The 13,111-nt window shown below is 39.5% G+C and overlaps 1 protein-coding gene across 1 annotated transcript; it reads right to left on the bottom strand.

The window, feature by feature from the left end:
• Nucleotides 1–297: 297 nt before the first annotated feature.
• On the bottom strand, nucleotides 298–11,994 carry LOC111234959 (calcium/calmodulin-dependent protein kinase type 1D-like). Its single transcript, XM_022763212.1, has 13 exons — nucleotides 11,804–11,994; nucleotides 9,801–9,912; nucleotides 6,566–6,691; nucleotides 6,329–6,403; nucleotides 6,099–6,237; nucleotides 5,068–5,191; nucleotides 4,832–4,907; nucleotides 4,362–4,474; nucleotides 4,170–4,248; nucleotides 3,189–3,276; nucleotides 2,505–2,854; nucleotides 2,314–2,411; nucleotides 298–1,231 (listed from the first exon to the last, which is right to left on the bottom strand). The coding sequence occupies exons 1-12, from the start codon at nucleotides 11,925–11,927 to the stop codon at nucleotides 2,354–2,356; spliced, it is 1,464 nt and encodes a 487-aa protein (XP_022618933.1). The 5' UTR covers nucleotides 11,928–11,994; the 3' UTR covers nucleotides 298–1,231; nucleotides 2,314–2,353.
• Nucleotides 11,995–13,111: the final 1,117 nt, after the last annotated feature.

The raw sequence follows: 13,111 nt of genomic DNA, 5'->3' as shown, positions 1-13,111 counted from the left end.
CTTTCACATCTTCATACCTTATTACACTATGACACGTCTTGATGTTTTTATGCCCTAGACAATGTTGTTTTTTCCAAATCTCTGAAGCATTGTTTATGAAATGTGTCATTTTCAACATGTTCCCCAAACCCATATTCTGATTTATTTTTTTATTTAAATATTACTGCCTTGTGTTAATTAAATTACTATTAAATATTACCACTCTGTGTATCAATTAGATATTGTAAATGGGTGCTATTTTGCAAGAGAGTCAAGACAAATAATAATAATAATAAAATGACATCAAAACACCACACGCAAATTCTGCACAGGCTTTATTTATGAGCATACAGGAATCAATATCTGTTGAACGCATCAATACAAAGCCACATAGAGCTGTAGAGACAAGAAGCACACTGTCCAGAATGAACCACTTACAGTAAGTGAAGAAACATCCATTACAATGCCATTTTATATCATAGCAGGCTGATGGCATGTGAGAGCTACGAGTTGGCAAGTTAGGGATATATATACTTGTGGCATTTACACTGTTAATGATTTGTCAATTTCAACATATATTATGTTTTTTTTTTTTTATTTAAAAAAAAGGAAGCAAATACTTTAGAAAAATAAAACAGAACACAACTTTACAAGAATAAATTTTACCAGTATGGCTTATCTGAAGCAGTAAGCATGCAGATTTTCTATGTATTCTACTGTGCTTACAAATGCAGGTTGGCTATAGGATGGTGCTTTGCACATGATGAAATACAATAATTTTTCTTATTGCATTGTGAATATTTTGTTTAATAACATGTAACCACGGTTCTATAAATCTGGACACTAATTGCTCCTGATGAATCAAACATCTTCATCACATGGGAGGTCAGGGACTGCGTCACCATGTATGGAGCCCAGTCAGCCCATCATACCCTTTTCTCTCTGCGAGACATCCCTCTGAATACTGTTTGAAATATCCTCTTTAACTGAAGTCTACCCTGTGTGTTTGAATCAAAGTGAGTCTTGTGCATCTGAATATGTGAGTATGTGTGTGTACATGTGTGTACTGTTGTGTGTTTCTATGTGGTTGTTGGGAAGCTTCATATAGGCACTCTTTCCAAAATAAAATGTCCCACAGCCTGTGTGGACCTCACAGACCTATTCAGGTCTATCAGAGGATCATCAGCCACTTCTCATTCTTGGTACTCGGGGGAGCTGCTGACACAAAACAGCTGCATGCCGAGTCACTGACCTGCAGGGGGTGGAAACACACTCAGAGTGAGACATAAAGTAATGATCTGAAAATTGAGCAATGTATGAACAACGAGATCTAGATGTTTTCTTTAGTTGTCCCTTAATTGTGTTCAGTCTAAACTAAACTAAACTAAAACACAAAAAGGTATTTTGTGTTGTGTAAATAATAAAACGAATGCAGGCTAAATTCTATTTAAAAGCTCCAGTTTTAGGGTCCTGATATTGTGCATGCTGGTTCACTGTCACACTGTCATAGCTTACTGGTACACTGAGCAGTGAAGAGTCAAAATGTCTGTTATGAAGAAGGCCTTTCATAGAGCAGAGCAAGGGAGCAACATAAACAGTGCTAAGAAGAGGTCTGATCAGTTGAATTAAGTGAAACAACTGTATGTGTTGACCATAGGTCTGTAGTGGTATTAATATATTTAAAAGACTAAGATGCAAAACCACCAACCACAAGTCAGGGGGTGCAGAGACTGAAGCAGGTCTATATAATGGAACAAATGACTGCAATTGCACAACTGAAAATTGACACTTTTATACAACGTTGGACATGTGTTACACAATACCCTGGTGTTTAACTAAGTCAGATGGGTTTGTTTTAACAAAACTGTGTTGTCATAATGGAGTGTTACTGAAAATGCATTGTTATATTCCTCCTTAACTGACACTGTTATGCTGCAATGCCTGTCTTTGTCTGTTGCGCTACTTATTTATTTATTTATTAATACTCCCTTTAATAATTATTTTTATTTATTTAATTTTTTAGGGTATGTGGATTGTTTGTATTGTTCTGTAAAATAACAAACAATTTTATCATAAAAAATTTTATATATATATATATATATATATACATACATATACATATACATATATATAAAATTGCTAATATTTAATTAGGTTATGTGGTAACACTTTATTAAATGTTCTTATTAACTAGGGGGACTTAAAGTAGAGTAGAGTAGTAAAGTAGAGTGATACCCTCCAAAAACACTTGTTTAATAAAGGTGTAATTCAAATACAATTATGCTATACTGTATTTGATTATAATATGTATGCAAATGCTTTACTTGAACCTACCAAGTAAAATGCTTTTTTCCATGTAAACTTCATGTAGCCTTCACATGACTGAGCAAACTCCAGTCTGCGTAGTCTTGCCATTACAGTTCTTACCGTACCTGAAAGCAAAACAGACACGTTCAGTCCTCAGTTAGTGCTGCTGTGGTCACCAAGTCAGAACTCATCATACATCAGATGAAGCTGATACTCACCCATTAAGGTTGGCGGGCTCTGAGTGGTACACATGCTTGCCCTGCTCAGCTATAGTCGGTGCGTGGTGTGCCCCGCACTGGCTCTGACTTGCTTTCAGTGGGTGATAATGGCTCTTCAGCTCAGTGTGGCTTGTGGGCAGGGACATGTGATTTGTCCCTTGCACGTTCCCTTCGACCTCCGCCACCTTGGGGTCAAGCTTGCCTGGATCGAGATGTTTGCGGTTTTTTATTGGGGAGGACAAGTCGATCACCTTGATGTCTGGGATGCTGGACTGTCTCAGGACCAGCTCTGAGTGAGCCAACTGCAGCTTCTTCATGTGGTTGATGGCCACAGCGGCATTGATAGCTTGCTGTAAAGTGAACAGGGACAAGAGGTTGGAAGAGACAAAGGCTTATCCATGAGGATGTTTTGGTCTGACATTGACAATATTTTCTACATTAAATGTGCGCTTCAACAGCTTCATGTTTTTGACTAATTTTTACCGCTGAACACTCAAGCGCACCCTGGTTGCCCTGACAGTAATAGCACTACATCAGCACTCAGTGGCCTTGATTACAGAGCACTATCTTATTAAACTGTCCTTAATCAGGAAGGATTTAGGAAGGCACCTGTTTAATCTACTATAAACTGCAGGTCCTTAATGAGCTTACCACATAAAAGCCAAGAAATCAATGATGACTGACCTTCCACTTGGACTTGGCAAAGTTCTTTTGGATCTGAACACTGACAGAATAGTAGATGTCCTGGCTCCGGGCCGTCTTTCCGATAATCCTGGTGAAGAGATGACAGAACGGAATGCTTCAATTTATTTTGAGGTACAGTTAATCCCATATCCATCTGTGTGACCGGACACTGTGTGGATAAACGCCTACCTCCTGTGCTTCACATATATTTCTATCTTGAATGTCACCAGGAATCTGTAGTCTCAAAATACTATAATAAATCTAGGACTCATGAGCTACATGCTGAAAAGCAATACTCACCAACTATTTAAAGTTTTGAATTTATATAACTTTAAAGAGATGAAAAGAATATTGAATTTCTACAGGGAATTTTAACTATGGTACAGAAGCCTAAATGGACATTTTTACTGCAAAAACAGATCAAGCATGATCAAGAAATGTGACTTTATTGCAGGAAATCCTCATATCATAAAACTAGTTTAAAGCTAAAAGGACAAGACAATTGGATACTTTGAGAGTTTAGTTTAGTGCACTGGTTCCCAACCTTTTCCAACTCAGTGATGTGAACCCATGTGAACATCTCAAAAATGTTGGCAGCCGACATCTGACCCCATTACAATACGGAGGCCAAATGATATCTTCGGACAGCACTTTGTATTCTAAAGATAACGATCGAACATTCAGGATTGACTGAAAGCGGGGGAAGCTCAATTTTATTTTTTGTTTGATGAGGAGGAAGAAAAAAGACAAAATAATTATTTTTTCAATATTTTGTTTATATTATATATATTATATGTTTTTAAAGATCATTTCGTTTTAAAATATTTAAAAACCTTGTTTATATTAATACTTTTTTATAATTACATCTTTTCACCAAAATTGTTCTGTTTTGTTGGCCCACTTGCAATACCTGGCCCACAGGTTGGGAACCACTGGTTTAGTGCATTACAATGTGATACAAGGCTGATGAGTGCCACTCACCAGGGATGTCTGAGCGCTTGGTCAGTGCTGTAGCGCATGCTGGGATTCTTCTGCATCATGTTACGGATGAAATCTTTAGCTGCAGATAGAAAGGTGACAGACATTAGGGCAAAGAGAGCTCTCTGTATTGAGGAATGAAGCAGCTGCACCAGGTTATTCAACATGTCTGGGCTATTATTCTGTGTCTTTTACCAGATTCAGATATGTCATCCCAGAAGGGCGAGTCAAACTCATACTGCGCCTTCATGATCTTGGAGAAGAGTCGTGTCTCACTTTCTTCATAAAATGGGGGATATCCACAGAGTCTGCAGTGACAAAATTTATCAGTGTTGGAAAAAACCATCCAAGAAATATTCCACATTTCCACAATATGGTGCATGTCTATTTATTATGCCTGCAGGCAAACAGTATGAAAATTTTGCATGTCTAGTAGGTGCTCAGTAGGTGGTGCTATGGCTCAGTCACTGCAGGATTATTCTGTATGTAGGTAACTGTGTCATGCTAAACACAGACACAACCAGCAGTGGCTTTTAATCTGAAAATCCTGCCACTTAAGAAAATCTTGGAGGAGATTTACAATCTTAGCAGTGGAAGTTTTAGATAAACTTCTTCTGTCTAGTTTCTACTAATGTGTGTAGTCATTCACCATGGTTTATACTTACAAGATGTAGGTGATAACTCCAATAGACCAGCAGTCCACTGCCTTGCTGTAGGGCTTCTGAGCCAAAACTTCAGGAGCTGGAAGAGGGAAAAACAAGTAGGCCAATGAGTACTCTAATTAAAGAAAGTACATATTGTCTGTACTGTCTCACCTGTGTGTCTTATATTCCTCTGACCTATTTTGAACACCCCCACTCAGTAAGTGTCCATACATAATTTATTAGACACACATCCATACCTACGTATCCTGGAGTGCCACAGGCTGTCGACATGATGCCGTTGTCCACCATCTTTGAAAGGCCAAAGTCACTGATCATGATCTTGGAGTTTTCATCCTGGCTGTAGTACAGGATGTTCTCCGGCTGCACAGGGACAAACAGACAGGAGAACGGTTCACACACTGATGTCGTCACTGAAGAAGAGTTACTTCCCCTGCGGTGAAAGAAATTCTTTAATATTTCACTTTATATAAAAGCATCGGTGCTGTAAATGGAGCTGTGCCTGCCATTAGAAGTATAAGTTTGGACACTCTTATCTGCTTTCTTGCCAAGATGTAGATTAGAAGATTGTTACCATGATTGATACCAAAAATGAAGCTACAGCCAGCAGATGGTAAGCTTAGCTTTGCATTAAGACTGGAAACAAGATGAAACAGCTAGCCTGGCTTTGACCAAAGGGAACAAAATCCAGAAAATTACTGCCAAGAAATAATCTGGCACATAACCCGCTGTTAAATTGAAAATTTATCATTTTTACAACTTGGTAAACCAACAAGAAATGTGTTAATTAGTGAGCTTTAGAAATGCTAATATTTGAGTTTTGTTGCCTTTGGTAAAAGCCAGATTAGCTGTTTCCAGTCATAAAAATAAAATAAGATAAAATAAGTCTGCTGGCTGTAGCATACTGAATGAACAGATATAATCTTTAAACATTAAAAGTAGTGTTAACTCTGAAGAATGGTCATGTATACAGTGTTACAATATAAGTGCTTAAATAGCCTCTGTGATCCTGCAAAGGAGAAGCAGGTATAGATTGATGGATGAAGTTGTAGTAGATGGTTTCTGGGAGGTCAGGGGTCTCCTTAAATTAGTATCAAATTTTGCCATATTATTCTTACTTAGCACCAAGTGAAGCATACAATACAAAATAAATAATGTGATTAACTGTAATGTTATGAGTGTCCCTATTGAGAAAAAAAAATCGTAATATTCAATAAAAGATTCAGTAATTTGGCTAATCTCAAAAACGTACTTGGTGTCAGGTTCATACCTTGAGATCTCGATGCACTATGCCGTTCTCATGCAGATAGCTGACGGCCTGCAGCACCTGCTGGATCACCCTGCTGGCATCCTTCTCTGAGTAAACCCCCCGGTCCAGAATACGGTCAAAGAGTTCACCGCCTGCAACACTGGTGAGAACAAATCACTACCATTACAATGTGAAATCTTAAATTAGCTAACCTGATCATAAAGTAATAAGATAATAACTGGAAAACTCACAGCTGCATGACAAGGTAGTAATGGGTCCGACTCTCGTAGAAATCCTCCATCCCCACAACATTGTCGTGTTTGATTCTGTGAGAGAAAATAACAAGGTACTTTCATTATTATTCCACAACAGAATTCACATATCTTCAACAGTAACCACAGCTAAAAGAGAGCAGATCAATGGGATTACTCCCCACACTGACTACTGAGAGAATATGAAATGAAAGTTGAAGTCACGTATTGAATCACCTTCTCAACACGGCTATCTCATTCTCCAGATTGAGGTCCCTCTTCTGCTTCTTCTTCACACACTTCATGGCAAACATCTTTCCCGTTTTCTTCTCCTTCACCATGTAGACCTCTGAGAACGCCCCCCTGTTCATTAACACACAAACACACAGCCATCATGAGTTATTGGTGATGACGTGGTTAACTGCTTTGAAACAGCACAGGAAGATATTGCAGGTCTCACAGAAAGAAGAAATTAGTTTTACCTTTGAGATTATTAAAATAGGTTGTTAAACTACAGGGACCTTAACAATAAAGAGTATTGGCCTCTTGATGGGTCTACTTTCCATTAGTCTCAGGTAATCAGGAGTAGCTTTTTCTTACTTCCATTTCTCAGTAATATAGTAGGTCAAATGTGATTCTTATTGTTTTTCAGCATTTATTTGCAGGACTGTAGTTTCAAACATAGGTGAAGTCATTATTTAGAATATAATAGAAGGTAATAGTCATTACCTAATTGCATCACACTGGGTATCAGAATTTTAATAAACACACAGCAGAAATAGCAATATCAGGGGGTTCAATTAAGATCTACCAAAGATCTCTGTGGCTTAACTATTCACATGTCAGAGGCTCATTATTCTCCGTGCTGTTCCATGTCCATGCTATCTTCAGCGCTGTCTGGGAATAGTTGTTCTACCGGGTGGATTAGGCTCTTTATCCCTGACGCAATGGAAACAGCGGCGGGCCCAGGGCCTTATGTGCATAGGTCAGAAACTGAGCATGTGCGGCAGGGATCCTTGGGAACAACAAGCTCTTACATACAGTACAGTACAGTACAGGTCAGGTCACAGACAGGTGTCAAAGGCTGTGGGAACACCCTTCCCTGCCTTCTGTCTATGAAGTGACGACACTGACCCTGAAGGATGAAGGAATGCGCACTAATGAAGATCAGTGCACACAGCTGCAGGAGTATGAGAGCAACTTTAATCTTGTTTATTTAAAAGCAACATGGGAAATAAAAGCTTTTATTTCCCATATTGCATATTGGATTTGCTAGTAAGTGTACTGTGTCACATTTAGATGGCGTTGTTGCAACTGCCTGACACACACACTCATACACACTGCATATGCTTGCTCAGGGAGGCAGACAGCATCATCACAGTGCTTCACATCCCATTGCTCGACTGATTTGTCCCTGGTTAACAAAGCTCATTTTCTTCCTAGCATCTCCTTGAAGCTTATTGTGACTCTTAAGGGAAATCATCAATCAAGGCCTGAGCATGAAAGCCAGACAGCATCCTTTAAAAAAAGAAAGAAAAAAAAGAAGGGCAATCAGAAATCACTTGACACGCTGAGTACATTTGCAAGTTTAAAATCCAAAGATGTTGGACTAAATGGAAATCTCTTCGTATTTCATGAGACATTCTGGGGCTTAATCTTGCGCCTGAAGAGACCGCGTCCTGATTGCTAAGAAACCACTAGGATGTTGTTTATGCTATGTGTGATGAGGCCCAATGGGAAAGGCTGCATTCGGTGTTCTACGCAGTCTCCTGTCCCCTTTGGATTCTCTTCCTTTTATTGGTGTCAGAAGACAGGAAGACAAAAAAAAAAAAAAACACTTAACAATACATCTGAGAAAGGGCAGAACAGCTGTCTGTTTGTCCTCTCTGTTGACATACTCAACAGACAATAAAGCAAAATCAGTGGCTCAGACTGAAGCAGAAAGCATTCAACATCCTGTTTGTGTCTCATCGTGTTTTCTTCAGATTGTTTGGGGAACTCAATATAATTGCTTCAGACTAATTGCACCACATATTAGATCATATTAGATTGCACTGCCTCCCTCACCCAGTCCAATCACAGCTGACAAAAACCTCTCGGCCCTCAGCAGCACGGAGCCGGTCTGTTTTTTCCAACAACACACTGATGTCATTCCGGCAGCGCTCGCTTCCTTGCACCTTTATTTACTATTGTTCTCCAGCCACTCGCTAATTACTCGACAGCGTCTGAAGACCTGCTGATCATTGATGCTGACCTCACAAAAAAATAGGCCAGAACAAGAGACTGTAAACAGAGTGTGTGCACCAGTATACAGTGATGTATACAGTAACATGAACCATCAGCTGGAGTTGCAGGTGAACTTAAAACAGTGCAGACCATCTGGTATCCTATTAGTTTCCTTGCTTTTAGGGCTGCAACTAACAGTTAATTTCATTATTGATTAATGAATTAGTTACTTTCTTGATTCACTCATAATTGTTGTTAGACAATAGTGAAAAATGCCCATCATTTTTTCCTAAAGCCAAAGGTGGTGACCAAATATCTTGTCTGATAACAGTCAAAAATCCAAGGACGTTCCGTTTATTATCACATAAGAGAAGCAGCAAATACTTCAGCTGAGAAGGTGGAAGCAGAACATTTTGCTTAAAAATGACCTTAATTATGAGAAAATAGGTGCTGATTATTTTCCTGTCAATCAACTAATAGATGAATTGTCTAATTTTCTCAGATCTTGCTTTCTAAACAGATTTTTTACATTTTCTTCTCTTTTTTGTGAGGAGAAATATCACAACATAAAGGTCCCATATGTTACACTTTTCCTTGTTTTATTTTATGTTTTGATATCCATAAGAAAATAAATTTGTTTTATTTGTTTTAAGTACCAAAATACAGGCTGTGTGCATTTCTCTGAGCACTTTGATTCTTTCATAGTATTAATATAAAACCTAGACTTTATTTATAATCAAAAAGACATGGAAATCTCACTTTATACAATATGGGACAATGAAAGATAAAAAAAAGTAATAATTTAAAGTGTAAATGTTTTTGTGAATGAACTGCTGAGCTGACTTCACAGCCAGGCGCCATCAGGAAAGTCAGACTAACCCTCTAACAGCCTGAGCATCTTGTTGTCTAAGACTGCAGTAAAGTAGGCTTCCTCGTGTTAATCCAATCAAACCAGTAATCTGTTCTGTAACTCTAACAGCATGTTGAGAGTCTATAAGCAGGCCATGTCCGTAGCATTTCTGGATAAAATAAGTTTTACTGCAACTCCTCTCAATATCACTCAAGCAAAACATCCAGATATTCACAAGGGTTCTAAGAAAAACAGGAAAAAATTGTGCAGTGCACTCAAAAACTGAACAGGAAATTAAAACCAGCCAGCTCAATAAATGTTAAGATTTCTTGAATAAATCAATACTTTTAATGTAAATAGATGCTGCTGTCTCACATTGGGATAAAATGTACTTACGATCCCAACTCTTCCATGATGTCAAACACCTCCTGGATATTTTCTGTGTCCTTCTTCCACATGTAGTCAGCCTCCTGACGACCCATGTCTGCAGATGCTTCTACGGGGATTTCTTTCAGAAGCAAGGAGAAAGAAAAGGCATAAGAACAGATGTCACTAAACAGAGAAGTTCCACAGTCCTCCTGTTTCCTTAGAGGGTTCGAAACTTCTGCGTGCAGTTGCATCAAGGCGGCAATAATCCTCTCCGCTTAATGTCCAGACACCTCCATCATCATAAAGACAAAGTCCTGTGGGATTATTGAAGAGTCATGAGAAAGCAGGTGTGAAGGTTGGTTTGTCTGCTGCGCTGCTCAGACTGTCTGCAGGAGGACGCAGCCGATGACACAGACATGAGCCTTTGTCTGGCAGACAAAAGGTTAGCGCACTAATCCATGCTCTTAACGAGCACACAGGAAGGTGTGGAGCAGTGCCAGTCCTGGCCCACACCGGGGCCAGATGACACTGTATGACACTGCTGAATAAGGCTGAGCAATAATCTGTCAGAGATGTCAAACAAGAGGAAGACTAAGAGGAACCTGTTGCCTTGAATTTTTTCTGCATTGGTTAGACAATGTGTATTTGAAAATTAACAAAGCTGCTCTCAAATAAAATTAATAATAAACTACTGAAATACTTCCTGCACAACTCTTATGATCACATCATGATACTCTGCTTTTATGTTAAGCAAAATAGCTGTCTCTGCTAAAATAATGAAAATCTATGAGGATAAGAAAGTTGGAGAGAATTACTTATCCAATAAAACTTAAGGTACTGAGGAGGATTAGGAGCACTTTAAATTAACAGGTTACCCAGTTTGCTTTCCTGCCCTCTTTTCTCTTATATAAGGGATTAGTTAACTCTTCATCTGGAGACCTGACCTTGTCACGGGTATCAACACCGGAGAAGACCCTCAAACAAATATCTTTTGATGCAGCTACCACAAAAAGGTACTTGTTGATCCTACAGCACGAGTATATAGAAATCTATGAATAACAGATAAGGAAAACAAAACATGTTGTCCAGTCCTTGCATATTCACATTGAATCAAACATTACAGTGCAATGAATTTACTGCAAGATATGACATTTATATATTAATGCATCTCTGCTGATTCTCACTGATTCAAACAGTGTCTGTTCACAGAGAGATGAGCTCTGAGGACCTGATGTCTCCCGCATACAGAAAAGGGTCTCAGACCTTTTACTTCCCTGTTGTTCACTCTGCAGTATTTCTTTCTTACACAGAGGCATTAAGGTCAGAACATGGGAGGAGAGGATCACAGGTCCACAAGAGCAGCCTATCAGCTGTAGCCTACCTGACACGGACTCTCATGCAGACACACTGAATGATGGAGAAATTGAAAATGTGTCCAAAACCACAAAAAAAAACACGCAAAACTAGTTTGCACAGTTAAAACCTGCAGCAGTGATCCACATTTGAATATACATCTTTTAAAAACAATTTCTTAATAGAGCAGATAACACTATCATCCTTTACCTGTAGGTTTACAGTCGAGCTACACGTTTTTACACTGACGCTAAACCACCTGTAAAAGGATAACACAGAAACAAAGAGACGTGCTGCTCTGCCCCTTTCCTCTACTCTCATACAACATGCGGGACCAAGTTGGCTGCGGCACCAGCGGAAAGATCACTCTGCGGCAAAAAGGCGAGCGATCAGACATTCAGATCAAGCTCCAACCACACCGCTCTCACAGAATCAGATACAAGCAGGTTTAGATTCAGAAAATGACTCATGATGCTGAAACTCAACACACTCACATTACTGGCAGAATACAAATTAGGAAACACTGACGCTCTGCTCTGCCTGATTCTTGGCTACAACACGCAGTCCCCAGGCTGCAGCTCTACTGATTAAAAACAATGTAGTTTGAGTCGTTCAGATCCAAGTGTTTCACCTGATGAAGAAGAGGTTCACTCGCCAGCACATTGACTGAGACTTACCTAGAGACTGTGCGCTGCAGGAGCTCTGCTCTGACTCTTCTGCCAATAGCTCGCCGCGGTCTGGACAGATTACTTCGTCTGGGACCTCGCAAATACCTGTTGGCAAGTCGGAGATTACATCCATGGAGAGAGGCGAGGGGAGGGGCTGACGGTGTCACAGGTGCTCATTGAGACTTAAGGCGCAGGCTTCAGTCCAGGGTGCTGCTGCTGCTGCTGCAGCTGCTGCATCATTCATCTCTCTTTTACACAGAAAACGGCGCGTCTGACGCAGAGAGGAGCAGCTTTATCAAAAACAGCGCGATTCATTCACAACAGCCCACTCCATGTGCATGTGCACGCGCAGGTACGCGCACGCGCACACCAGTCTGGGCAGGTCTTCTCAGCACTGATAGAAGTGAACTACCATTTTGAAATGCATGGTCAGAATAACATCAGTGAATATCGCTATGACAACAGGGCAGCACTTTCTAATAGGGCTAATAAATAATAAAGCGTTTCTTGGTTGTAACTAATGGATTCATTAATTGTTGTTACAGACAGCTCCAATAAAAAGTATTCATTTTACTTTTATTGTTTTACATTTAATGTGGCCTCTTTAAAACTGATCAACAGAAACAGAACCTTTAGTGTCAAAGTAAAAAGAGATCTCTACAGAAGACCTAATTAATTATTAAAGGTCTCATATAGTATAAAGGTATATTTCCATGTCGTTTTTGATTATAAAGCAGGTCTAGGTTCTATATTAGTAAAGTGAAAGTGTCAAAGTGCTCAGTCCATAGAGAAATGCATACAGCCTGTATTCAGAAACTGAGCCTTAAAATGAGCCGTCAGGACTTCTGTAACTTTGTGATGTGACCGCTCTCAGACTAGCCCCAAGCCCAGCCCACCTGGACCCACCATCCAGCCTTGCAGGGTTTGTTTTCGCTGAGTGTGTGCCTGAAATCTGCTATATTTTTATTTGATCACTCAGAAAACAGTCAGCTGATTAGAAGAGAGGCTCAGTGTGTCTCTTCTGATTGGCTCACCGACCTATTGTTACTAGAGCTTCAGAGAGAAGCCTGAAAGAGTAGATGTAAAACTACATTAAAACCACAAATAAATCTTCTTATGGTCATCAGCACATCAAATAAAACATCAAAAAAGTGTAAATGGGACCTTTAATATAAAATACAAAATACTTGGCAGCATATTTACCTCCTCACTATAGTACATGTGCTTCTGGCAGCAATTACAGCCTTGACCAAGGCCTGATTATATGATTTCTGAAAACAAAGGGAGAGAATAGTTTGCACCAAGGTCTAAAAAAGA

The sequence above is a fragment of the Seriola dumerili genome, unplaced genomic scaffold (assembly GCF_002260705.1).
Source record: "Seriola dumerili isolate Sdu_G_001 unplaced genomic scaffold, Sdu_1.0 BDQW01000468.1, whole genome shotgun sequence".
Taxonomy (NCBI): domain Eukaryota; kingdom Metazoa; phylum Chordata; class Actinopteri; order Carangiformes; family Carangidae; genus Seriola; species Seriola dumerili.
The sequence above is the reverse complement of the archived record's forward strand: the minus strand, read 5'-3'. Positions and strand labels throughout refer to the sequence as shown.

What these genes read in the sequence shown, in the direction of transcription:
- LOC111234959 (XM_022763212.1), bottom strand. Translation starts at nt 11,927, where the DNA reads ATGGATGTAATCTCCGACTTGCCAACAGGTATTTGCGAGGTCCCAGAC. An exon ending in TGGCACTCCAGGATACGTAG is followed by an intron (nt 4,908 to 5,067) that starts GTATGGATGTGT and finishes TCCCTCTTCCAG; the next exon opens with CTCCTGAAGTTTTGGCTCAG. An exon ending in TTGCCAAGTCCAAGTGGAAG is followed by an intron (nt 2,855 to 3,188) that starts GTCAGTCATCAT and finishes TTCACTTTACAG; the next exon opens with CAAGCTATCAATGCCGCTGT.